At 40.5% G+C, this 27044-nt stretch overlaps 2 protein-coding genes across 3 annotated transcripts in view; both read right to left on the reverse strand.

Annotated features, from left to right (window-relative positions):
• LOC112230866 (alkylglycerol monooxygenase) overlaps positions 1-14332 on the reverse strand; it is a 35706-nt gene extending 21374 nt beyond the window's left edge. The window contains exons 1-5 of one of the 2 annotated variants that reach the window (XM_024397212.2): positions 14089-14332; positions 11045-11175; positions 10570-10721; positions 1558-1661; positions 542-637 (exon numbers count right to left, since the gene is read on the reverse strand). In XM_024397212.2, the coding sequence (XP_024252980.1) occupies positions 542-637; positions 1558-1661; positions 10570-10721; positions 11045-11175; positions 14089-14304 (699 nt within the window). In that variant the 5' untranslated portion in view covers positions 14305-14332. Of the gene's footprint in view, positions 1-508; positions 638-1557; positions 1662-10569; positions 10722-11044; positions 11176-14088 lie in introns of both variants that reach the window. The other variant, XM_024397203.2, reaches the window with a different exon arrangement.
• Positions 14333-15854: 1522 nt separating this feature from the next.
• LOC112230877 (homeobox protein MOX-2) lies at positions 15855-25981 on the reverse strand. The gene is made up of 3 exons (XM_024397224.2): positions 25024-25981; positions 20214-20386; positions 15855-16715 (listed from the first exon to the last, which is right to left on the reverse strand). Exons 1-3 carry the CDS (start codon positions 25568-25570, stop codon positions 16497-16499), a joined length of 939 nt encoding a protein of 312 aa, XP_024252992.1. The 5' UTR covers positions 25571-25981; the 3' UTR covers positions 15855-16496.
• Positions 25982-27044: the final 1063 nt, after the last annotated feature.

A 27044-nucleotide genomic window follows, 5' to 3' on the forward strand; every position in this document is an offset into this window, starting at 1 on the left:
TTCCCAGATCAGGTCTGGGAATCATGTGCCAATAAATTATTCAACATCAAAAAAGTCTATAAAGAAATCATAAATTATACCCCTCAGAAAATGGTGATTTTATGACTGTTTTCACTAATAGTGTACTAAAAGATGGAAGTGATTCCAACTCCATTCATTCCGATAACGATTGGGGATTGTAAAAATGATACTACCAATCACTTTAAAGGAGAACGACTGGTCTTGCTTCTGTTTGGAGTATTTAATAAAATGTCATTATTTTTAATTAAACACAGATTTGACTTGAGCTCCCCTTAACAGCAGTTAGTATAGGGACTAGAGTGAGATAACTTTCAGTCAAAGTAGCTTTTATCTCTGAATTATTTTACAGTTTACACTATCACAGTAATTGGGAAATATGCATAATGAATCTTGTAGAATATTGACTACCTGAATAATCATCATTAAATAGCATTCACTAGGCATGAAAATAAGCAAGCGGGCTGAAATGAGGAGAGATAATGGTAACCTGAGACTGGGTGGTACTGTGGGCTGCATCTACCTCAGTGTGGATCCAGAACTGGTAGAGCAGGTTGAATTGGATGTGAACAGCAAACACAGAGGGTGGTACAGCCAACGCCATGGGGAGATAGAACACCTGGGGACAGACACAATGAATATCATTAAAAGGACACAAAAAGATGATCATTGTGGATAGTCAGATTAATATAATAGTTCCATTTAATCGTTTAGATGCTTTGCAAGAAAAACTATTTCCCTAATAATCCTGTTTACATGGACACATCCGAAATCACCAATCAAAATAAACATTCTACCGCAGCGACAATGTTATTTTTGAGAAGCCTATTTGATTCTGACTTCGGACATATAAAGTTTGTATGTGAAACTACTTCAAAGATGCATACTTTCAGTTGTTCTGAATAAACTTCACTCGCTCTAAAGAGGGAGGCACGCTTGGCTGGTGCTAGCACATGCGCATATCAAATACACCACTAGAACTACGATTAAGGTGTTTACATGTCCTAATAATTCAAAAGATTGCGTATACTTATTACCGTACGCCGATTAAGGCAAGCAGAGTCATGTCAAACTCAGCCTACTGACATAATCAGTTAATCAGTTTAATATCAAATTATTAGTGTACATGTAAACGTACTCAATGACTATGGATAAAGAACAGTATACCATACTTCGTGCATAACACGGCATTCATTGTGGTGAAGGAGCAAATGTTGGACTTATCTGCATTTCTAATGCGGCAGGCAGCCCAGCGTTTAGAGCGCTGGGCCAGTAACCGAAAGGTCGCTGGTTCGAATACCCGAGTCGTCAAGGTGAAAAATCGGTCGGTGTGTCCTTGAGCAAGGCACTTAACCCTAATTTTCACTATGGCTGACCCTGTAAAACAACACATTTCACTGCATCTATCCGGTGTGTGACAATAAAACCTGATTTTCTTTATCAAATTTTGCCATCTCCAGCATCACACAAAAGTATGTTGTTCACAATACAATAGAATAAAATAGCATATTTGTTCCAGTGGTTAAGTAGGGCTCTTACCCATGATGAGAACTGCTGTGTGAGGGATTGTCTGAGGGCTGTGGAAAGGTTGTAGTACTCTGAGCTGTGGTGGACCTGGTGGGCAGCCCACAGGAAGTTCAACTCTGTCGTGGGAACACATGCGCGCGTGCACACACACGCACACGCACACACACACAGAGTTAGCAACAGATATACAGGGCGTCACATACTGTAACACTGTCTAACAATTAAATCTCTTAATCTCATACTGTTACAAAGTGACCTGCTTTCAATCTGTTAATGACCATGAGGAGCAATTGCAAAGTGCAAACAGTACTGTACAGGATTAAAGGTGCACTATGTAGAAATCGCACAAAAAGTTGCATTTTGACACACGCATGTCATCGCTTGCACTCCGCTTGCACACACTTTGAATTCATTGAATAAAAAAATGAAGAAATTGAATTCATGTGTCACGCCCTGGTCAAAGTATTTTGTGTTTATCTTTATGTATTTGGTCAGGCCAGGGTGTGGCATGGGGTTTTTGTAATTGTGGTGTGTTTGTCTTGGGGTTTTGGTGGTGGTATTGGGATTGTAGCTTAGTGGGTTATCTAGCAAAGTCTATGGCTGTCTGGAGTGGTTCTCAATCAGAGGCAGGTGCTTATCGTTGTCTCTGATTGGGAACCATATTTAGGCAGCCATATTCTTTGAGTTTGTCGTGGGTGATTGTCCTTAGTGTCCTATGTGTACTCTCGGTTAGTTTGCACCAGATAGGCTGTTTTGGTTTCGTTTATTGTTTTTTGTAAGTTCGTGTTTCTTTGTTGTATTAAACATGGATCGCAATCAACACGCTGCAGTTTGGTCCGACTCTCCTTCATCACCACTAGAAAACCGTTACATCATGAATGGAATGAATTGCATAATTGAATTGAATAAAAAAGTATTAGCAACCCTCATTTTTAAAACAACTAACAACACTCATTGCCAGTCTTTAGAAAATATAGCAAAACAAGAATCTAGCAAACCATAGGAGGACATTACGATATTATGACAACGAGGACATAAAAGCATTCGTCTACAGCTGTTGACCATCCAGCCATGTCCCTGTGCTGCAGTTTACATTCCTCTGCTGTGTTGTGATACTTGCTACATTAATATTACTATTACACTTCATTTTAACATCCAAAGCAACACGCTTGTTAAGTTTCACTGGATCTCCGAGCTGTTTCCGGACCACCCATTTCTCTGTGCTCTTTGGCAGTGGCACCACTCAAACGCTTTGGCTTCATCTACATGGGAGTAGAGGAACCTTTGCTAAGTCTGGACCACAAAGCCCCCATATAGGCTATCTATAGTAACGTATACTTTTCATTAAAAGCAGTGAAAGTTACTCAATGCCCATTAAAATCCCATGTGGTAGCCCTGATGTGCAATTGTGCTATGATTACACGATAAATGATAACACAAACGACTAATTCAACTCTAATTAAAGTTGACAACAAAGCTGAGTTTTGAAAATGTAGGGAGGCACATTTTTTTGCCTGCTAAATATAGTCATGCGTACGATGAGCAGATTCTCACTGGGCTAGCTCTCCATCCATTCTATTACGAGAGTTCATTCTAAAAGAGACATCTTGAAGGTACTGTATGGCTCTTTCAGTGTTTAATAAACTTGTGAATCCTATCGAAACAGAGAGCCATAAAACCCAACGGGTCGAGAGACGCCACCTGAACAAACACACCGTGTAGAAAGCGTGTGTGAAGGTGTGTACAGTAGGTGTCTGTGAAAGGAATGCCATGATCGGTCCCCGAACGCCAAAAATGAAACGTCCAAGAAGCTGTGGACTAACCATCAAAATCAGCAAGCCTTGTCTATGAGGAACTCCCAAAGCCTAGGAGACAGGGAGAGCCCTCTCACCTCTTAGAGAAAAACTGCCTGCCAGTACTCGACACCTCTGTAACGTCAACAAGCTATCAACCAGTGTGGGAGGACAGATGGTTAAAACAGCGAGAGTACAATTTGGTTGAAAAGTTCAATGACATTACTGGACTGGATTTCAAACTTCATTTCCCGACTCTCCAGAACAGAATTCAATCTGTAGTCCCACTATAAACCTAACAGGAGGGTAAAGAGGAATGAGAAGGAGAGAAAAAGAGTAATCGACATGTGTAATAACTCCAGTCGTTTACGTGTGCTTTTACACTTCTTCCTGTCAGAGCCCATGGAGGAACTAGATCAACTGTTACACACACAGAAGAAGTTATAATCCAGCCATTGTTCGAATTTTGCTAGCCCCCTTTTTTTTGGTTTGGGGGGCCGGAGCGGGCTAAGATTAATGCTGGGTGTCACTAGTAGGAAGTATGAACTGCTAGGCTTCGTTGCAAGCCATGTCCTCATCCTGCGACTCAGCAGGACATCGCATAGTTTGGCAGGTCCTATTCAGGAGGGAACTCCTTTAATGATGAGAACGAATGCCACAGAGAACCTTTCCCACCAAGAGCAGAAACGCTGAGGACTGCACATCCTCAAGTAGGGCTTTGCACCTTTTTTGAATATCAGTGATAAGTAGATAATGACGCGCTAATATGCAAAACGGAACAGAGACAGTCAATGGAAATAATAATAACATGGTCAGGTCTGTATTTTTCAGGGAAGAATCTCTGTAGGTTTGGTTTGAATGGTAGTGGGTTAAGATCAGACATTTACACTCTACTCAAATGAACACGTGCCACTAACGTGTTGCAATGTGCATCATATGGCTTCAGGTCCCACAGGTGTGTGGACTGAGGTGAGAGTAGAGTTGGGACGATAAACCACAAATGATTTTGCTGATGTCGTTCATAATGATAAGTAGCCTAGGCTAGAGAAATGTGAAATGAAATAAATTTGCTATTGGTGATTGTTAATGGTACAATTGAACCATCAAACTAGTAGTTTAAAGGACAATACAAAAAACAAATGCAGTGCACATTGTTATATATGTATCATTCTATTTATTGTTCAGGCAATTTATCGCTATATGGATTTTAGTCCATATTGCCCAGCTCTAGGTGATAGCGAGTTGGACTTCGATCAAACAAGATCATATTTAACCTGTAACTACAGTTCCAGGGACTGTGCTTATGTAAGATATGTCATAAACACGAGTACTGCAATCCAAGGTCCCATTTAAACATTGTGTAATTCCAGAAAGATGCAACAACAGGTGATTACTAAGTAATGTATTAATAATAGCACTGGACCAGTAAACCAAAGGTCGCTGGTTCGAATAACTGAGCCGACAAGGGGAAAAATCTATCGATGTGCCCTTGAGCAAGGCACTGAACTCTACTTTTCTCCAGGGGCGCTGTACTACTATGGCTGACCCTGTAAAACAACACATTTCACTGCACCTATCCAGAAGGTGACAATAAAACATATATATTTTTTTTTTTCCCCCTTTAGCTTATCAACCTACAGCAAGATAATAAGGTCACCTACAGCTATAGTGGGACATCTGTTATAGCCTATCAATAGAATACAGACTATTTTAAAGCAATAATAATCGACTGCTTGAATTGCCACCCTCCGTGACCAGACCTTGGCATAATGTTTTGTCTTTGATCGGCAGTCCACCGAGTGGTTGGGTGCCCTGTCAATCGTGTTCGTAATGGCCTGTAAAGGGCCTTCAGTGTTTGGATTGGAGGTCCTTACATGAAGTGCCAACTATAACACAATAACCCCTACCCTGGGACAGCCGACTGGCTCCCCCCTGTCACTGCAATACTTCATGCTGTCCTCAATCCCCAGTCTCACGCACACGCACACGCACGCACGCAAACACACAAACACACACACACACACACACACACACACACACACACACACACACACACACACACACACACACACACACACACACACACACACACACACACACACACACACACACACACACACACACACAGACACAAAGTCAGGCCCACTTAAAGAGAATTCTAAATTCTGAGGAATTCTTACTTAAGTTTCTCCCAATCAACAGTGACTTGTGAGTGACTATGTCAAGCACATACAATTCATAACTTGTAATTCATGTCTTAGTGCCACTGCAACATAAGTCTATTCATCTAAATCCAAACTAATCTTGCTAAAGAAACGACATATTAATGAAAATGTTTATTGTATACATACGGTACATTATTTACACCTGATCACCAACGTGTCCAAGCTCTGTTTTGATAGGTATCCCACTAAACCATGATTCACCTTTCCTGCCAACATCATTAGGGAAACTAGTCTGTCCTACAAAAACAAAATGACAGAGGACAGTCGCAAATGACCAAACATGAGGGCAGTAGACTCCTGGGCCACAGAGCGCTTAGCACAGCTCAGTCACTTAGCTCATCAGGAAGACTGAATTTCCTTACTTAGCCCAGTCTAGCCCCTCTAAGCACACATACTGTACAGACAAATACCCCCCACACACACATGCACTCTCAGACAGTGAGCTGAGCTGAGCTGAGCTGAGCTTCGTGGCCTGCTAGCCATTGTTGATATTATCCCTGGGTCCCAGAGGTGCTAGCAGCCCAGGTCTCTTGTAGCACGGCCCACATCCTGACCGACCGGGTTTGGTTCTTTTGTACGCTCTCCAACCCTCCAACCTGCGCCGGGCCAGGAACTTCCAGTCACAGAGAATAGTTATGAAGCCCTGGCCACCAGGAGATTAACCCCCGCCCCGCCGCACGGCCAAAAGGAGCTCATTTTAAAACAATAACATTCAGATCAGCAGAGCCTCCTCAGGGAGGCCCCAGCAACCCCAGCCCCAGCAACCCCAGCCCCGGTACAGCGCAGCGACGACCAGATCTGGTTGTCTTGACAACTGCTGCTGTCCGTAGGGCTAGGCTATGGTACTGTAGAGAGAGGACGGCCCGGCCAGACACACACTCGCACACACACGCATGCACACACACACACCACAGGATGCTATAGAGAGTGAAACGCAGGCACCCAGGTGCAACACACTGGAAAAAATTATCTCAGGTGAAGGAGGTCATCAGTACAGTGTAGACTATGAGTCGTGGCTTTTTTTTGATGAGAAAGAACTGATGTGGAGGAAGTTTTTTAAAATATTTACAGTAATATTACCCCCATATAATGTCGACTAAGTGACAGGTAAATAGGAATTAAACTGCTTTTGGGTCCTTTTTTTTTTTTTTTTTTTTACAGCATACTTGGAGTACTGTACCAAGTGTCCCTGTACAGTAACATGAGTATGTGTTAATACTACTGTAGCCACTAATGGATGAGAACAGAGCAAACAGATCTTCCGATGGGGACATATTATGATATGAATGAGCTGGTGATGTACACAGACGAAAGCTGGTGTGGTGAAACTCCTCTATATCCATGATCTCACGTAGAACCAATGTGAGGGAGACCTGTGGTTCTGATCTGTGGTTTAGGAAAGCTGGCTGGATACAGATGTGTTCTGGGATGATACTAGCTATTAGTGTGATTTATAAAGATGTAGGATTTTAATTTCACCTATAATCCCACAGCAACAGGATTTGAATGTTTAGTCCATAGTGTTGCTTGATCAGCGTTAGGCTATTAGTTGGTCAAAATTAGGCTACATGAAAAGTGCAATACTGTTAAAATAACCATGTGTTAGTGTGGGTTTTCAGTGAATTTAGGTAAATCGCACAAATCTCAATCGCACAAATTGTCAGTAACAAAAGAGTGATCAAATTAAGATCCTATATCTGTAGGTTAGAGGAGAATAAACAGAATCAACAGGACTGTCAACAAGTCAGCCGCATCCTCCAAAAAAACTTCCCATTTCAACTCTGTACCACCAAAAAGCATATTGCCTTCTGAACATAACTGCCTCTGGACTATATAATTTCTCGGGTGGAAAGAAGACTGTGAAAGACAATCAATAATAAGCAAATGTCATCACGTTGGGAGAGATGAAAAACAAAACCTGGTACAGTACATGCTTCCCTATGCAGCATACCTTAGAAGATATTTCTAGAAGTGAGTCAGCATACAAAGGATGCAAGCATCCTTAAATAATACATTTTCAATGGTCTGCCATTCTGCTGATGAGGAGAGAGGCCTTGCTGTTAGAACAAAGTTAGAGTAATAACAGATTGCACTGGCAGGACTACTGGCAGAGATACATGCCAGCATAGACTTACTGAGAAAACAGAGGTGGTGACTGGAAAATGACACCGGGTAAGAAATGCAGAACTACCTAACAGAAAGGCAGAGCACTGTGAGGAAATAGTGGTGAGACTGGGACTGAGAGTACTATGAATGGATCTAAGGTTATATTTGTGGATTATTCAATGCCCGAGAACACTTGAGAAAGTGGCTTGCTCTCTGCTCACGCCGGCAAAAACTACTGTATGCGTTTTAGCAGCTAAAAACCTACTGTTTTCGCGACACCCCAACTGGTAGTTCCCCTGTGACAGTGCCTCTCATTGAACCTTAACCGAGATTTGACTAGGGGATTGAATAACATATATTACATGTTAATTGTGCTTTATTTTGCCATTCACTTTACTCTGTATTAACTCTGTCATAAAGAATGCCTACAGACAGTTTTAAGAGGGCCTCTAACCTTAAATGCCTGGAGACTATGGCCATTTTGTTATCTGGTCCCTATCCCCAAGAGCTAACTGGCTGCCCAGAGCAAGGGCAAGTAATGTCTTCTCAATAAAGACGGCATCAGCGAAGAGTGGCCGGCTTTTTACTTTCAAAGCTCTTTCCATTCAATTATAATGAGACTGTCCTTTCAAGTGACATGAGGGGAAACTATGAAATGGCCATAAAACTGTTCAAATCCACATTGGTATTTTACAGTTCTACTAATTAGGATTCACATTTCCCAATGGAGGATTTCACTCTGCCCTCTTCACAGCTTTCTATTGTAATTTCACTTTTAACACAGTATTGAGATTTATAGGTCATATGTTTTGACAGAATAGAATTGCAGATACATTTTCACATGCTCAATTGATGCAGACATTTACAATTTAAACTGTTTGATGTGTCATACCAGAACATTGTAAAATAGAGGAAAGACATGAAATTAAATTTAGATACACATTGTTAGCTTTCATACTTGTGGAATTACAAGAGCTAAAGTATCCGTGTCTCTTAGTGACTATTACAACTAAACACAGATACATGTCTACTGCCTTATATACTGTAGACATTCACTTACACAGACAACAACCAATACGGAAATGAGAACTTTGCATTGGTCAAACTCTACCCTGGAGTAGGCCAGGAGGTCAACAACTGGTTAACCAAGATGACCTCACCAGGCCAGAATGAAGAGTGAATGAAGACTGGGTCTGGCCTGTCCTGCGGTGAGAGAGGTAGCTCCCTCTGGTAGTGAAGGGGAAAAGCTCCTGTCCTTCTATCCTGACTGAGTGCAGTGCCAGGCACCAGAGAATGAGCTGTGACCCCACTAAGTTCCATACAAGCAAGTCAAAGCTGGAGTGGAGGAAATGAAAGTAAGTGGAAAGTTTTGAGACATAAATATCATACCACACTTCAAAAATAAAATCTGACCACATAAACCAGAGCTATATAATATTGTATGAATAATTGTTTTAAACAATGGAGAGAATGAGAGAATGACATACACAAGCACTTCATTACAATATACTGTACAAATTCTAATTCAGGACTAGTGAAATGCTATTGAGATCAATCGCCATGGTGACTATACAAATAAGGTAAAATAGGCAGAATTGCGGCTGATATTTATGTAACCTATCGCTACAATCCACTTAGCCTGAGAAGAGTGTCATCTACCTTCATATGCCACAATAAAAACCTGCTTAGCTAAGGTTAACGACCTTCCATTGAGGATAATAAACCTCCGTGGGAGGTTTGTTTACATGTTTTATAGACAGGCAGACCACTCAATCAGGCAGGTTGGCACTGGCAGGGGTCATTTTCTATCATACAATACAGTTGGTAGGTGTATTACCCACCTTCAAAACACAGTTTATATTTACCCATGACTCAAATGTCAACAAAAGGACAGTCTGGACTTTAAGCCATACATATTTGAAATAGAGAAAGATCTGGAGCAGGCTTTGATGTGCCTCTGACATAAATAGAGCTACAATTTAGCACACAAACACAATGTTGCTGCTGCCAAGCAAGTTGAGAAAAACATTTTTATTACTGCATTGTCATTCAACACTGGTTGAATCAACGTTGTTTCCATGTCATTTCACTGAAATGACATTAAACCATTGTGGAATAGATGTTGATTTGACATCTGTGTCCAGTGGGACATGTGAGATTTTGTTCTGGGTGCTAAGATTATCATTGTCCAGTACAAACTGCAGAATTAGAGGGCTTCTTTGGTGCAGCTCCAGAACCGTGCTGCTATTGAGCCATCACTACTTACAGCTTTCTCCCTATGAAGTGCCAGGTAAGACACCATGTCTCAAGAGATCACAGCCTTTCACATCTGGTCAGTTCAAAAACATCTGGACGTAACTCACAAATAATTGCTTCCTCTCAAAAATAAAAAAAGATGTGCGCATTATAGAATCACGCTGCATCGATAGAGAAATCAGTAAAGACAAAACATTTTGTTACGAATAATTCAATCCTCATGGACATGTAGAATTGAAATACATGCAAGACTATTTGCTATTTCATTATGAGACGAGATTTAATATTTGATCAAACCTTGCATACCATACAATATTTACCCAAAAATACAAGTACAACTACTTCCCAATACTTTTAAATATGTGTCTTTCATTTAGCTTGACCAGCTTGTTTCGGTAACACTGTAATTGAAGGGGGTGTACATAAGGCATTCATAACACCTTTATGAAACCAGTCATGACAAATCTAGGACTGTTATGACTGTGGTGAATGTCTTACGTATAACCCTCTTCGAGTAAAGTGTCGACCCTTGCTTCTCATTTGTTCCATTGTACCTGGCAAGCTAAATCAAGTGCACCTCAAGTATTTGACATACTGTATGGATTTGACCCAGGTCAGGAGCTAACCCAGACTGATGGCCATACCGTGAGCAAAGCGATGGACCCAGTAGTAGCTGAAGTCCACCACTAGGAAAGCCAGCCACCATGTCCAGGCAGAGTCCCAGGGTAGCTCCAGGAGATGCAAGTTGTCCCACACGTAGATGTAAGTCGTTATTTCAAAACCTCTTGCAAATAGCCTGGGGAAAAAAAGGACAAATGTGTTTAGATTGGCACACAGATTCTCCACAATACATTTCAGGTGCAAAGTTAGAGGATCTTACAGTATACAAAAAAGAATGGTACATATACAGCCATACATTATCATAAGAGATGCTCTGTTGTTATTACTTGTCTATAGAACTCAATGAGCCAGTTTCCTGGACACAAATTAAGCCAAATCCTGGACTAAAAAGCGACTTCTATGGAGAGTCTCCATTGATCATTATTTTTAGTTTAGCACAAGGCTTAAGCTTCCCTATAGGAATTCTCTAAACATAACAGAAAGTTAGAGTTTACTCACGTGGGCATTCTGGAAATGATACCAGCTGACACTGAGGTGACGACATCACTGACGCAGGCCAATGGGGTTCCATCCTTCAGCAGGCTCACCACCAGCTCGACAACCATCAAGCCCATAAAGAACGGGGTGGCCTGTAGTCACAAGCAAAGCAGAACAAATACGAAATCAACAGTCCAAGCACAATGAAAACTGCACCTCTTTTATGTCTTGTGTTTCCTTGAACGCTTACAGTAACCTCACATGTTTGACTTGGAAAATGAACAAGAGGACATGTGGTAAAAAGGGCTTTCATGTCTTGTGATGCATGATGTTTCCCTGATGGCTCTATGGTGAAGCTACACAGGGGTAGTCACATATCATCTCTCTCTGAGGATTTATTTCAGCTTCCAGTGGAGAAGAAAACACTCGAACAACCCATACAAATAATATTTGGAGGAACCTTTCATTTCAATAGGTCCCGTTACATCACATGACAGTTCAGACTGAAAACATGTATACCTGATGTGTCTGAATAATTATCCATCCATATATAAGTCATGTAAACAAGTGGACCATGTCTTTAATATGTATATAGTATGTTCATGTAACAAAAGAGAAAACAAACAAAGCAAAAAAAACTAGCAAAAAAAGCTGTATAAACACAAGTTAATATTTTGTCATCCGATTAGGGCCCTTTTGAATAACGTTATTCTATTCTATTCCATTATAGAAGTATGCTACATACATTATCTGCTGCATTAGGTATTACGTAGGCGTGGAGTATGTAAGAACAGAATGAGAGGTACTGACCATGTCACTCCTGTGATTGACCTGACCTGGTCACTTAAACCTTCATCTGGTCACATGACTGCACCCAGGGAGTGTGTGTGGAATGTGGATCGCGAGGTGTAGACCTGGGGGTGGAATAGGATGCGTGTGTGTGTGTGTGTGTGTGTGTGTTGGGGCGAGCTGGAGGACCACGGGGGACCGACGATCACACGCTACACTCCAACATCTGGCTGAGGACTGACGGACTAGATCTAACAAATGGGCTCAGAGCGCAAGCACTCTCTCTCCAAACCCACTGACTGAGAGAGAGATTATCATTTTGGATTCTGGCTTGAACACACCCTCTTTTTCTCATGTCTACAGTATTGTTTTACCTCGTCAGGGCTGTGTTCTTGACAGCTTTCCACTTTAGTTGGGAAGGAATTCAGGTTCTCATGCACTGTGAAAAAGCGGATGCCGAGGGAATGGGTTGTTTTGGACTTTTAAAAAATCCTTCTTCACGTGTGTGTTTGACCTTCACAATCACTGTGTTTACTCTGTGTGGCATTTTCCTCCAAACAACAGGACAAATGAAAACAAGTCCTATGAAGGCTGTAACATACTTTGGGCTTGTGAAAATTGTCAAGGGAGTTGTATATAAATCTCTGTTTTTGGTCTTCGATCTTGCAAGGCAAATGACATTTGTGAAACAGATGTTGGTATTATCCCAAATGGGGCCATTTTTGTCCGGTTGTAGATGAGTGAAGTTAGCCACGAGTTTGTGAGGGGGAAGACACAAACCCTGTACACTCTCTTATGAGAGTATGTCCACTTTGTCCTAAAGTAACAGGTAGAGTGTATCTTGTTGCATAACCAATTAAACTATGGCAGGAATTCAATCGGACAAGCAATGTTGATGCAGTGTTTTTATTTATGCTATGATGATAATCACGCTATACTGGGGTTCAACAGACCAGCGGCTTTTGTAGAGGGACAAGTAATGATGCTTTGTGGGTGACATTTGTCAATGTGATCAGAGGGTCCTGAGTTTGAGCCCAGATTGGGACAAGGAACGGGATGGAAGCAAGACGGTTACAGGTGAGCTAGTTTGTTACAGCGGGAAAATAATCCTGCAGAAACAGGGAATGTGGATTATAATTAATGCCCATTTTTGTAGGGTTTGATACATTTTTCATAAGGGAAAATCAAGAATGAAATTTCAAAGTGGAAATTTACAAACTTCAGAAGCCTTTTTAAGTCTCATATACACTGCCAGTTTTACATTTCCTGCATTGCATGAAAGTTCTCCTGCAACATGGTGATCAAATTAAGATCCTACACCTGTACATGCAGTCAACCAAAACAGACTAGTGCACGGAGTGATGACTACCTCACAAACAACAACCAGCACCGAAACAAGAGCGACACACCCATGCAAACATCACATTAAACTCTGTAACAATACTGTAGTAAATTAGGTTGTTTCATTACAGTTTGTTTGGAGCAGGATTAAGACACTGAGGAGTCCTGCTGTTTGGGTAATTGTTTTTTTCTCTATTCATATGGCTTTATAGAAGCCTGTTAAAATGTGAGCTTTTATCCCCCAAATAACAACCGTGCTGATTTTAGGATTTCATTAAACCTTTATCATCCAGATGTCCCATTAAAAAGTATTGGTGTGTTCTGTTATTTTGCACTGGGTGCTCTTGAGTCAAAAGTGGTCCTAAAATTCAACAATATTTAACAGACATTCCCCCCTTGGACTGAAAAGGGCAAACCTCCTCACACTCATGAGCAAATACATATTGTTTGTCTAAAACTAAGGATTTGTTAGAGAATTTGAAAATAAATGTACTAATATCATATCATGTGAAAATATGAACCATACAGCCAAAACTCAAGTCCATATATGACATAAACAATAACAGCAAATAAACCTCTAAAGTGTTTGTATCGTTTATACAATGTTATGCAATAGCTGTGTGAAATGAAGAGATTACAGGCTCAACTAGGCTACTGCAGAAACCAGTGTAGCGACTTTGTCACCCTATAGCACCACTTCCCTGACAGTTCCTACAGGGTTTGTGAGTTGTTTGTGACCATCTCTGTGAAGATGTATGAATACACCGTAGCATATATGATATCATTCAAACTAAGTGTGCAGACTTTATTTCGCTATGTTTAGACATGTCAAGTGTGTCACTCTTAGCATGAGCGGCACAATATCGATTATCAACAACAACAAAAAAACATAAAACACATCAAAGCGCCCCAGCGTTTTCAACGAACTCACTCACCTGTTGGACATATGGCGGGACATCCTCCACATTTTCAAATGATGATTCGTTCGGTGTGACAATGTAAAACATGGACCGAATTCCCTTGGTCAATGAGACGATATCCATGAATTGCGCCATTGTATGCACCTTCAATCCGTCAATCCCCCTACCCAAGGTGATGCTAAACCGATCCTCTGGGGAATTTGAACTACCGGGTGATACTCGCACAGTCATCAAACGTCATTTGAACTTCGAGATAACTGTGTCGTTTTATTTCACTCTCCAGAGGCGGGATACAGTAAGTGGATCATAGGTCAGGTGCGGGGTTGGTTGTTTTGTCTCAGGACTGACAATGCCTTCAGCTGCCATTACATCTTACCATCGTATCAATTCCATAAATTAAAAGATAACAACAAATAAGTCTGGTGGTCTTTCAAATATATTATGAACGAACCAGCTATGACATTGTCAGACCATTCTGTCTGTGGTCTGTCTTTACTCTTACGTTCCATTGATTTGCAGGTCATGGATAATTGTTAGGTATCTAATAGCGAAGCCCTATCAGTTCACATGAAATGTAATTAGCCTATTAATTGATGTTAAAATATGTAAACATTTTTCTTGATGGAGAGGAGAGGCATTTTCGAAAAGGAGAATGTTGCATCACCTGACATGAAAAGAAGGCAAAGAGCATTAAATAATGAACTGCGCATAAAGAAGATAATGGAGAGATGGGTGACATTTGGTGTACCAACTGGGAGCAGTTATCAGTTTTAGAAATCCTAATTGGAAAACCATTCTTGCATGTTTGATTGCGCATTTAATTTAAGCGTCCAATGCAGCCGTTTTTTAAAACAAAATATCTAATAATTCCTGGGTAACAATTAAGTAGCTTTTTAGTTTAAAAAAGTAGTATTTTGCTAGAACTGTCTGGGAGTGGTCTGGTCTGTCTGAGAACTGTCTGGTCTGAGTGTGGAGGGGAAAACTGAAAAATAGCTGTTATTGGGAAAGGTTTGGGATGCTCTTTGCTATTGGTCTATTAACCAACGTACTGCCTGGTGATGTCACCAGGCAAACCTAAAATCCTGCCCATGTAAACCTGCTGATTAGAAAGTCTGGGTAGATTGTATTTTCAACCAGCTACTATCAGGAAATAACACTGATCAAATTTCTTCACACTTTTACAGTGTTAGTTTCATCAGCTGTTGTACAATATGATACAAAACAAAGTAAAACATAATTTTGACTGCACTGTGCCTTTAATAGGTACAGTATGATTATAATTTATACACACTGTTTCATCATGTTTACCACAGTTAGCTTTTGGTAAAACTGCACTTTATTGCTATCTTGCACTAAAAGGTTCACAGTCTCCAAAATATTGTTCTAGCTCCAAATTAGAATGCACACTCACATTGTGGTGAAAAGGAGATCAAGTCTTGAAATTATTCTGTGATTTTGTAATAGAATATGATCCTTTCGCAGGTTCTCCTGTGGGGCTTTGGCAAACGTCCTAAGTCCCGACTCTGCCTTGAGGAAAAGGTGAATTAGGCATGCACCCCATCAACAGTTCTCTACACGTTGGCTAATGTTTAATTCATGTCATCTCAGTTCACAGCATAGTCATACATTACCCTGGATTCCTGTGGATGGGAGGCATCATAAAGTTATTCAACCCAACGTGAATTCAATCTGAGAAGCATTTCAGTAGAACCTCTGTTCGTGCAATATTCAGTCAGTTTTGTTTACAAATACCAGTCAGGCAGAAGAAAATGATCACTAAGAAACATCAGAAATGTTTATTACTGTGTGAGTGGTATAGTGTGTATTAGAAATTATTGCTAGAGCGAAGGTAAGAAAATGACAGATAATTAAGTTCAGAGTATACTGTATATTAGCTGAGCAAATTTGATTCTCCTGCACACTTGATAATAATTTGATTACATTGCAATTTTTATGACAAACAGTAGAAACCAATTGAGGCAAGTGTTCAACAGTGCAAATCAAAAGCATGAACTTGCCCCTTTTTCAATGTAAGACACACAACATGGAATGTTCATAACAATTCGGCCAATTCGGAATCTGTCCTAATATTCAAAGAATATGTTCTGCTTCCAAGAGCAGTGTTGATTGCAGGCACGTTCGTAACGTATGCTTAATGTGCATTGACCTTTTGCAATATCTCATATTCCTGCGTTGGGTTTGCAGTTCTTGAAACGTATTGGTGATCTTAGTTTGGTTTAACCAACGTCCTAACATGTATCTTCTTAGATCAAGTAACACACGTCATTTCTTTGTACATTTGTACACATTTATTTAGCATCGTTAAACTTTGCTAATGACGACCAGATAACATGTCCTTTTAAGGACGTTCCTGAGATGTGAGGCTGAACCCACTTTGCGTAGGAGTGGCCTGCTGCTGTGCATCATAAGTGAGCATGCTCAGAACTCTGGTCGCTTTCGGGACTGTCCTCATTGGCCAGGGAGTCTGTGGAGTGATGAAGAGCCGCTATGCTGGAGAATTCGGACGGCAGCAATGTCCCCTTTTTCACGTTCACCAGTTCCTTTTCCCTCGCTACAGCCCCCTGTTGACCTCCTTTTACTCGTTTCCACTTCATCCTCCTGTTCTGGAACCACACCTTTACCTGTGGAACAACCACAAAAGACAAGCTGAGTTATTCTAAAAAGAACAGCAAAATGGCGGTGGGGTGGGAGTGGGGGTGGGGTACATTTTGCATAGCTGGAGACTGTTACGAATACTGAGTAGAGTCCTATTAAAAGACTATTAAAAGACCTGGATATTGATCAAATGGTAAGCCTGACACTTGATACAGGCGCTGCTGTAAAGGTTTGGCAGCTATTTCTATACTCCAGCAGGGATTATGTGCTGATGTATTGTCACATTCCTTGGCATCAAGACGCTGCGTCCTCTTTTCCCTGACTCGACAACGCCTCCAGTATTTACGTCTCCCAAAATTATGATTAGGCTGTTGCTTAAAAGGGTTTACGTAGAGGATCGGATCCGAGTAGACGTGAAAGTCAACACTGACTGGGTTCTGGATGAGGCTCTCTTTCTCTCCTTGCGTTTGGATTAGATGTTGACCGATTAATCGGCCAATTTCAAGGTTTCATAACAATCGGAAATCGGTATTTTTGGGCGCCGATTTGCCAATTTTTATTTTTTTTATTTTATACCTTTATTTAACTAGGCACGTCAGTTAAGAACACATTATTGTTTTCAATGACGGCCTAGGAACGGTGGGTTAACTGCCTCGTTCAGGGGCAGAACCATAGATTTTCACCTTGTCAGCTCGGGGGATCCAATCTTGCAAACCTTACAGATAACTAGTCCAACGCAAAAACAACCTGGCTCTCTCTCGTTGCACTCCACAAGGAGACTGCCTGTTACGAAGAATGCAGTAAGCCAAGGTAAGTTGCTAGCTAGCATTAAGCTTATCTTATAACAAACAATCAATCATAATCACTAGTTAACTACATATGGTTGATGATATTACTAGATATTATCTAGTGTGTCCTGCGTTGCATATAATCTGACTGAGCATACAAGCTTACAAGTATCTAAGTATCTGACTGAGAGGTGGTAGCCAGAAGCAGGCACATAAACATGGTATAGAGGGAAATAGTCCTATAATTCCTATAATAACTACAACCTAAAACTTCTTACCTGGGAATATTGAAGACTCATATGTTCATATGTTCTCATGTTCTGAGCAAGGAACTGAAACGTTAGCTTTCTTCCATAGCACATATTGCACTTTTACTTTCTTCTCCAACACTTTGTTTTTGCATTATTTAAACCAAATTGAACATGTTTCATTATTTACTTGAGGCTAAATTGATTCTATTGATGTATTATATTAAGTTAAAATAAGTGTTCATTCAGTATTGTTGTAATTGTCATCATTACAAATAAATTAAAAATGTATTAATCGGCATCAGCCTTTTTGGCCCTCCAATAATCGGTATCGGTATCGGCGTTGAAAAATCATAATCGGTCGACCTCTAGTTTGGATGGTTTATTTTGAGGGGTGTCATGCTGTGGGGCCTAGCTGGGTCACATGGGCAGGAAGTCACTTGATTTTACACCCAATGTTTGTCTTAAACCTTCATCAATACATGCCATGCTGACGATCACATCAGTGGTGGTGATGGATATTTTTTCGGCCCATATGATTGCACGTCAGAAGGGCACGTGTGAGCTGTGGCACACCTGCAGAAGCACGCCTTCAAAGCCTTTGCCACCTGAATACAGCCTATAGCTCAATGGGGATGCATGCATTTTGTTTCTATTTTGTTGCTATTTTGTTGCTATGTTACCTAATAGACAGTACCAGTATATTATATCAAATCAAGTATATCAAAAGTTTGGACACACCTACTCATTCAAGGGTTTTTCTTTATTTTTACTATTTTCAAATTTGTAGAATAATACTGATGAGTTGGACTGCAGAGTGAAGGAAAAGTAGCCAACAAATGCTCAGTATATATGGGAACTCCTTCAAGACTGTTTGAAAATAATTCCAGGTGAAGCTGGTTGAGAGAATGCCAAGAATGTGCAAAGCTGTCATCAAGGCAAAGGGTGGCTACTTTGACGAATCTAAAGCCTAAAATATGTTTAGATTTGTTTAACACCTTTTTGGTTACTACATGATTGCACATGTGTTATTTCATAGTTTTGATATTTTCACTATTAGTTTACAATGTAGAAAATAGTAAACATAAAGAACAACCCTTGAATGAGTAGGTGTTTCCAAACTTTTGACTGGCACTGTACATGTTTGTGATATATCACCTATCAAGGTATTTTTAGTTCATCGACCAAAATTGAGTTTCATAGTTATAAAATCCCTATCAGGTTGACGGGTAGAGTTCCAACCCCGGCCACCCAGATTTCCTACTGTCATTACTGTAAGTGGATCATCCTTAAAATACATCTGCAAGCTTGCACTTTTCACTCCTGTTATTGATAGTGCAGTAAGGCAAGGCTGTACAGTGCTGTACAGTCCATGTCATTTCACCTAATGCTATCATCAGTGGGCTAATGACTCAATTACTTATAATGTTATTATTATGACCGGTTTGTATGGGTGGTTTTGTTTTGTTACAAGATACGAGTTTCCATGTTACTGAAGGTAAGACACAGGCCTGTCCGAGTCATGTTATGCTTTAGGGGTCTTGTTGACTCTCTGGTATAGCAGGTCGGTTCATGTTCTCTAAGAGTTGGTTATGAATTTGAAATTGACATAAGAAAAATATTGGATGTTCTAAGCGCAATATAAGTGCTCCAAAACTGTACATAATTACTAGGCTGTTATGGGGTAATTACATAAATACTTCATTGAATAACCCAATGGTATTCACTGTGGTAAGGGTGATGTAATGTAAAGTGTGGCCATTATTTAATGTTACATTAATGTTTAGATGGTAGGCATAATATTTTTTATCTTAGTTTATTTGTATATTTGGGCATTTGAAATGACTTTTAGAAGTGTTACATTGAAGCACTTTGTCGAAAATCGAAAACTTAAAGGTTGAAGGTTTTGAGTCTCCGATGTTTCGTAAGAAACATATACTGTCAGGAATCAGTCTGTTCTATCCATTTAATCCCTACTGTATATAACAAACTACCTACAGCCAGATGTATGCCACATGTGACATATCGCTTCTCTCTGACACCCCAAATAGGTGTTACAGAACACTGTACGATGTTTCCTTCCCCGCAATTTGTCTTCCATTAATTATTTCACGTGACTGTGTTTACAGCGGCCCTTCTGCCTGCGCTCTGAGACTAATTTGTCCTAGCTGGGGGAAACAGGAAGTGACTTGCTAGACAGCACCTCCTGCTTTTGTGCCTGTCTCCATTACTTGACTGTAGGCTGACTGAAAGAATAGACCCAAATATCTGGAATATGATAGTCCCTCTTCACAGTCACAGCTGTAGCACAACAGCACGCAAACCAGAAGTTCTAAAGTTAGGAAAACATTGTATCTCCGAAAACCTCTGTATGGTCTGACTGAGGCAGACTTTTCCCACCACCCGGCATTAATGCGTTATGGGGTCAATATGTTTGAACCCAAAAGGATAAGTGGGAGAATGAGGTTAGAGTGGTGACATTACATACTTGTCTCTCTGTGAGATCGAGGTTGACTGCTATCTCGTAGCGCCTCAGTCTCGTCAGATAGTTGTGATGGGCGAACTCGGCCTCCAGCTCACGGATTTGCTCTTTGGTGAACGCCGTCCGCTCCTTCCTGGGTTTGCTGCTCACATCTGACTTGTAATTCCCGTCTTGGGACTCTGAAATCAAACACGGCACTCATTTTTCTTTCCAGTCAGGGAGATTTATACTCAAAGAAAATAATGATAAAAAGGGTACTATATGGCAGGTGTGAGCCAGAGACACGAATGCAGGCAGAGGAGGGAAGGAGTCAGGTATGGGAAACAATGGGAGCTGCCAATCACCTTTTATTGTTGCAGCATTGTTTATGCACACTGTAAGTGGCTGGGAGGACCCAGAAGCGTCTACACATGTGCCTGTTTCTGGCAGCTGTGCTCTCACACACACAGTGGGCTGGCTCCTACTCTTTACAATGTGGAGTTCGTTTGTCTTACTGTTAATGGAATCGGCTGCTACCCTTGTAATTTTAATATGGAACGAAACAGCTCTGCAGGATTTGTGAAACTATATTTCCTCAGTTTATTTACCTCAATTTTATAAGCATATTTTTCCAATCTCTCATTTAGATTTGGTGTTGTTTAATTTTTAACAATGTTGTCAAACTTTTTAACTTACTGAGAATGGCTAGACTGACGTATGTCAGTCTGGTTTTGACCTATGATTATGATCTCATACACATAAGGACAAACTGTTACGATTCCCCAGATGAACATGAAGCAATGCAGGTCCCTTTTTTGCAAAGATATGCAAGTCTACCACCTGTTGATTAACTGGAGTGATGGGAGGAAATTGTTTTATTGAGACTTAGGATTTATTTGTACAACCAATGTGGATTAAAAATCTACTTGTCATTGCCATTTTGTTTCAACCTCAGGAGAAGATATTGTTAAATTTTTATTTTTCACTGTTTCTCAGAAGGAACATGTTTTGTTAATTTGGTTCCCAAACTTTCCTATTGTGACCAGACTTTGTGGTTAGGCCTTTTGGATACGCTTCAGTTGCACATTGCACTTCAAGGCAACAGCGATTGCATGCTAATTCATCTGCGGTTCTGTTCTGCAGTCGCGTTAATCCCAACAGGCGGTCCCAAATCCAAACTGTAAATAGGCTGGGAGTTTACAGGCCCGGACCAGACCAGGCACCCCACTTCGCCACGTCACTGGAGACACTCAGAGAAGTTCTTACTGAAAGAGTGTCTCTTTCAAAATATTTTCTCACAGAAAAAAAGCTTTCTTTCTCTTACTCTTCTTACTCTTCTTTTCGTGTCGTAGAAAATATAGAAGAATGGAAAATTATACAACTTTTGTTTGCAAAAAGCCATTCATCATTGATATTGTGGGAAAAAGGAAAGGAAAATTCCAAGCACGTGGTGATATATCATAGTGCGCAACTGGCATCCATGACAGGAATACACTGCAAATATATAATCTAGTTATTCCAACATAAAGTATAAGACTTTCCTTACAGTGTGGTAAAGTAGCTGAAATTCTGTGCATCATTGTATGGTGAATAGAAAATGTCTCAACATGTCTGTAATTTCACCAGGGTTGACCAATTGTCGTTGTACCAGAGAGCAGGCCTCATTCAAACATACCTCTTAGATGTATTTACTCTCTGGTAAACACAGCCATCGTGTAAGAATAAAGAATAACATGGCCAGCTGCTGGAGACCAGCGCAAAGCCGATTTAAAAAGAGTCCCAAGGTTTAACGACACAATTAGACAATTAGGTCCTTGCTGGAACTTTCATCTCTCCACACAAAAGGGAATAATGGGAGGACAACACAGAGCCCAGACACTGGGTAGTTTTAGGGCTCCCAAATGGTCTGAAGCCAGATCAGGGAACCCTTTCAAAAATAATGTTGGTGTCCATGCCGACGTTTCTGACAGAGAGACTTCAAAATGAAATGGTTATACTTTTCACTCCTTTCGGTGTGACATTTTCAGTTCATTGGCCAATCATTTTGTAGATTTTGTTGAGGATTCTTATCTAGGAAAAACACAATTTCACCGTGACATAGAATATTGTAATGCTAGATCTACCAAAAAATAACCTCAGCATCAATAACGAAAATGGCAAAGCCATGCCCGAGTTAGTCCCTGAGCATCACTTGCTACAGCAGCACTCAAAAATACACTCCACAATAACAAAACAGGACTCAAGCAATTACTATTACTTCATGTTTAAAATCTATTAGCACTTTCCAAATATGTTTTGGTTACACTTTACTTAAAGCCTACATGTATACTGCATTATAATTCACCTATAATACACAGTAGGAGACTTGACATGAGCATGTATGATGACCCTCTACCAATGTCGTATAATTATATAATGATCCTGACAACAAAAAACAGCCATTTTTGAGTCAGTAAAAACTTTGAGTCATAGTGATATGGAACATTATAAGCCTTATTGTAAGACATTATGTCGATGTGCATAACATAATGTATAAAGCACTATACCTGCGGGCTAAAGTGTTCCCAAACTTTCAAATCTGCCAGGTTAACCCCTAGCTCCCTCAGAGCTCAAGTATACCCCAAGAGGCCAGCCCAGGTTACACCAAACGGCACGGCCATATTCCCTCCAGGTGGGACCCTTAAAATTAGCAGGTTTCACGGAAACCAGAAACCCAAATACCAACCAGACCACTCATCACGTGACAGTGTATACCCTGCAGTCCACCTTTAGGGAAAAAATCACACTAAATGATTTGTATTTCTTGACCAGGAGAATGTTTTGCATGGAAATCTGGTTTCAAGTGTTTTATTATTGTTTTCGTATCTAATGTAAAGTTTCACAGGCTGATTTTACTCAGGTTTCAATCCAGATGGTGAAACCCAATCAGAGCTATCTCATCGAATTGGCAACACGGTGCTATTTGGACGGCTGATTGGATAAGCTAACTACGCTCAATAATCAGCATGATTGGTGTTAGCGTGAAGAGAATGTAAGGCCCACGTAATGAGGCTGCAATAACCATTGGAACTAGGGAATTGAAATGGAGCTTGGGGGCCAAGTGTTAGTTTCCAAATTATTTGACCAAGGAGAACAGGAAATAGAGGATGGAGTTCTAAATGTGTGAATATATGAGAGGTTAGTATGGTCAAAACAAGAGCAGTATTATAAATAGTAGTGACTGCCTTCGAAGTTCAAGTGATGTGTACAGAACCACAGCCAGGTGACCCACACTGAGGGTGTTGAAACAGACAGAGGTCCGTCCAGGCCCAGTGCTGCAGGATGACATTCCAGTGACCCGGTATAACGGCAGACACACTTTCCATGGGAAACAGATCCGTCCCTACTAATACGTTGACAACAAAATCTTCCCTTTAAAAAAACACTTTAACACTTACAGTGTTACAATTAAGTGCCTAATATTGATTGGAAAGTTTGAATAGTAAAAAGTTGATATATTAAAGAGATATTGGTATATTCAGAGTTATAAAGGCACTGCTACGTAGGCTATGTAATAATGTAGAAATGTATGTTCCAGTTAACTTAATGTAATAAATTACCATATTTGTATTGTTTATATTTTGTCGATAGTTCTACACTTGCTGTGTATAAAGTCCACGGTCCTTTTCACAAACGTAGAAAATCTCAATGATTATGAAAGTCACGCCTGTACAGTATCTACTTGAGGTAAGTAACTCATTATTCCAAACCTTATCAATGCAATTAGACCATAATTTCACATGTGTTGTTGTAATGCTGGAAAAGCTTATTTTAACGTTGTATATTAATAACTGCTCAATAGTGACTGACAAAGTGATCTTCATTATAAATGTTTAGTAGCGAAGTACGAAAACGTTAGCAGTAAAAATGTGTAAGGTTGGTTGTATAGTTCATACATTTTTTAGGACCATTGAACAAACTGGTAGGAAATAGAGAGTATGTTTTTTCTGGACGTTTGAAAGTTATGTTTTTTTAAATACATTTTTTTTTATTTAAAGACTATTAACATTGCAACAAATCTATTAAACTGTATATCAAATGGTATACATAATGCCACTGTAACTCAAATTGTTCAATTGAATATATTTATTGATTCAACTTCCCAGTCTCTTTTAGTCAGTGCAATTTATAAAAATGACTGCATCAACAATAATCCTGGAACTAAGCGCACTCCACAGTAAGAAAAGCCTAAATCTTCTCGGGTGTTTATTGTCATTCGAAGCACTGGTGTAGTCTTTTACAATCCATGACATTAATATTTTACAGTGAGCCTCATTTTCTGCCCCCTAAAAATGTGTCGAAATGAAACCGATGGGATTTAGCCCAAAACATGCCAGAAGTCTAATGCCCAACACAGAGTTATCGTCTGGCCTTTGCTCTCCCCTTTAGTCAACATACTGTAATTGCCCCTGTTCATGTCAGCCAACATCTACAAACCTCTCTTCAGACAATATAATAGCGCATTTTCTGTCAGTGAAACATAAACTTCCCTCAATCCATCTCCACGGAAAGCCTTAGAAGTCTGAGTGATTATGGCGTTCTTGAAACCACACCATTAAGGTACAGCTAAGTTATACCCATCTTGAATAAATGCTCTGCAAGTGTATCATATCATGTTTAGTATTTCAAATGTATGACAACTTATGAATAAGATAAAGATATGTAGCTATAGTTTCCCATTTAAGTTGTGCAACATTATACTCAACCCATTTTTTACATGCGGCTCACAAAATAAGGAAGAAAAAAGACAAATAAAAATAAATGTCAACCCAAAAGTTGATCTTTCCTCTGGTCTTACCTGAGCTGTCACTTTTCCTCTTGCCATTTCTCTTCTCTGCCTCAGCAGGTGACAGTGTCTGTCTCCCAAAGTCTGCAGGCACACAATTGGTCCCCGTGGGGGTGCTGCTGCCCAGGTTGGGGGTGCTGACACAGAGACTGTTCCTGCCAAGGGTGCCTAGGTCTGGGGGTGCGAGGGCACTGTCCTGGGCCGAGTGAGAGTGGGGGTGGGGGTGGCAGAGGTTGTGGCGGGAGCTCGCATTGCCAGGAGAGGGCATCTGTGGAATGTGCCAGCCAGCCTGGTGCTGAGGCGGGTGATGCTGCTGTTGCTGTGCCGGGTGATGCCCACGGTGATGGTGGTGATGCCCGCCGAACAGGCCCTCGTCACCGGGATAGCCGGAGATGATGCAGGCCGAAGGAGAGGAGGTGGCGGTGGAAGAGGCCAGGTCAGGGTAGGAGACGTGGTCCGTGCGTCCGTGGAGAGTCAGAGGAGACTGGGTGAAGGCAGGGTGCAGGGCCTGCACAGTGGCATGGGGGCTGCGGAGGCAGCCAAAGAGTGTGTGATCCATCGCATGCAAACACACAGCCCTCCAGAAAGATAAGGAGGGGGACAAAAAAATGAAAGGTAACAAAAAAGTAAGCCAACTAAGTAAAAAAAAATATATATATATAAAAAAAGGGTCAAACAAAACACAGAATATCCAAAATCCACAACTTGTGCTCTTTCCTTAGCTCACCCCAAATTCGTCTCCTTGATAAGAGTTCGATAAAAAAGTTGTGTGTATGTCCGTGTGTGTGTTGAAAGGGGGCTCCGGTAATAATCCTGGGCATGCGGACAGTTGCCAGGCTGCGCAGGATAAACAGTGAACCCTAGATAAGCTGCCGGAGAGATTCTCAGATGACAGGAGAGAGAGGAGACTGGAGACCTGTGGAGTGGAGGGGAAGGTGGTTCCAAAGAACTGCAGTAAGAGGGGAGCCGGCAGAGGGAACGTTATAAATAGGCTGTAACGTGAGAGGGAGGCTGGGTCACAGACTGCGTACTACTGACCACATGCATATGATCGCCCTCCAAAAAGCACGGCACAATAAATCAGCTCTATTAAAATGGCTGGTGTCTCAGGAAAGAAGGCCATTTATTTTTTTGACTTTCGCTGTCTGTCTCCTGGTGGCCCCTTTTCTTCTTAGAAAAATAATCCATAATGTTTAAGATGATGATGGTGTTATGTGATAGGGTTGTACCATTTCATACTCACCATAAGAGATGGGATGTAAAAATGTAAACAGACATGAGATAGGGGGTGGGTGTCCAGGGATAGCTCGATATGTATTGTCTTACCTTTGTTGATATCGTTGTGAGGTTAGTTATGTTAAAGCACGTGTTGCTTTGTTTCCTTTGCAAAGCCATCTCATACTAGTATACCTCTGTATGCGTAGTTGGTATACACCAAAAAAACATTTTACCACATAATATATATATATATATACAGTACTGGTCAAAAGTTTGGACACACCTACTCATCCAAGGGTTTTTCTTTATTTTTACTCTTTTCTTCATTGTAGAATAATAGTGAAGACATCAAAACTATGAAATAACACATATGGAATCATGTAGTTACGAAAAAAGTGTTAAAAAAATCAAAATATATTTTATATTTGAGAAAAAAACTATGACATAATACATGGAATCAAGTATTAACCAAAAAACTGTTAAAAAAAATAAAAATATATTTGAGATTTGAGAAAAAAAACTATTAAATAATACATAGAATCAAGTTGTAAGCAAAAAACTGCTAAACAAATCCAAATATACTTTATATTTGAGGTTCTTCAAGGTAGCCAACCTTTGCCTTGATGACAGCTTTGCACACTCTTGGCATTTTCTCAACCAGCTTCATGAGGAAGTCACCTGGAATGCATTTCAATTAACAGGTGTGCCTTGTAGAAAGTACATTTTTGAGCCAATCAGTTGTGTTGTGACAAGGTAGGGGTGGTATACAGAATATAGCCCTATTTGGTAAAAGAACAGCTCAAATAAGCAAAGAG

This window comes from Oncorhynchus tshawytscha, linkage group LG03, assembly GCF_018296145.1.
Source record: "Oncorhynchus tshawytscha isolate Ot180627B linkage group LG03, Otsh_v2.0, whole genome shotgun sequence".
Lineage (NCBI taxonomy): Eukaryota > Metazoa > Chordata > Actinopteri > Salmoniformes > Salmonidae > Oncorhynchus > Oncorhynchus tshawytscha.

Coding starts and splice junctions, on each gene's coding strand:
- LOC112230877 (XM_024397224.2), bottom strand. CDS start 25,570: ATGGATCACACACTCTTTGGCTGCCTCCGCAGCCCCCATGCCACTGTG. Junction 20,387..25,023: donor GAGGAAAAGTGACAGCTCAG/GTAAGACCAGAG, acceptor GTTTGATTTCAG/AGTCCCAAGACGGGAATTAC. Junction 16,716..20,213: donor TCGATCTCACAGAGAGACAA/GTATGTAATGTC, acceptor GTTGTTCCACAG/GTAAAGGTGTGGTTCCAGAA.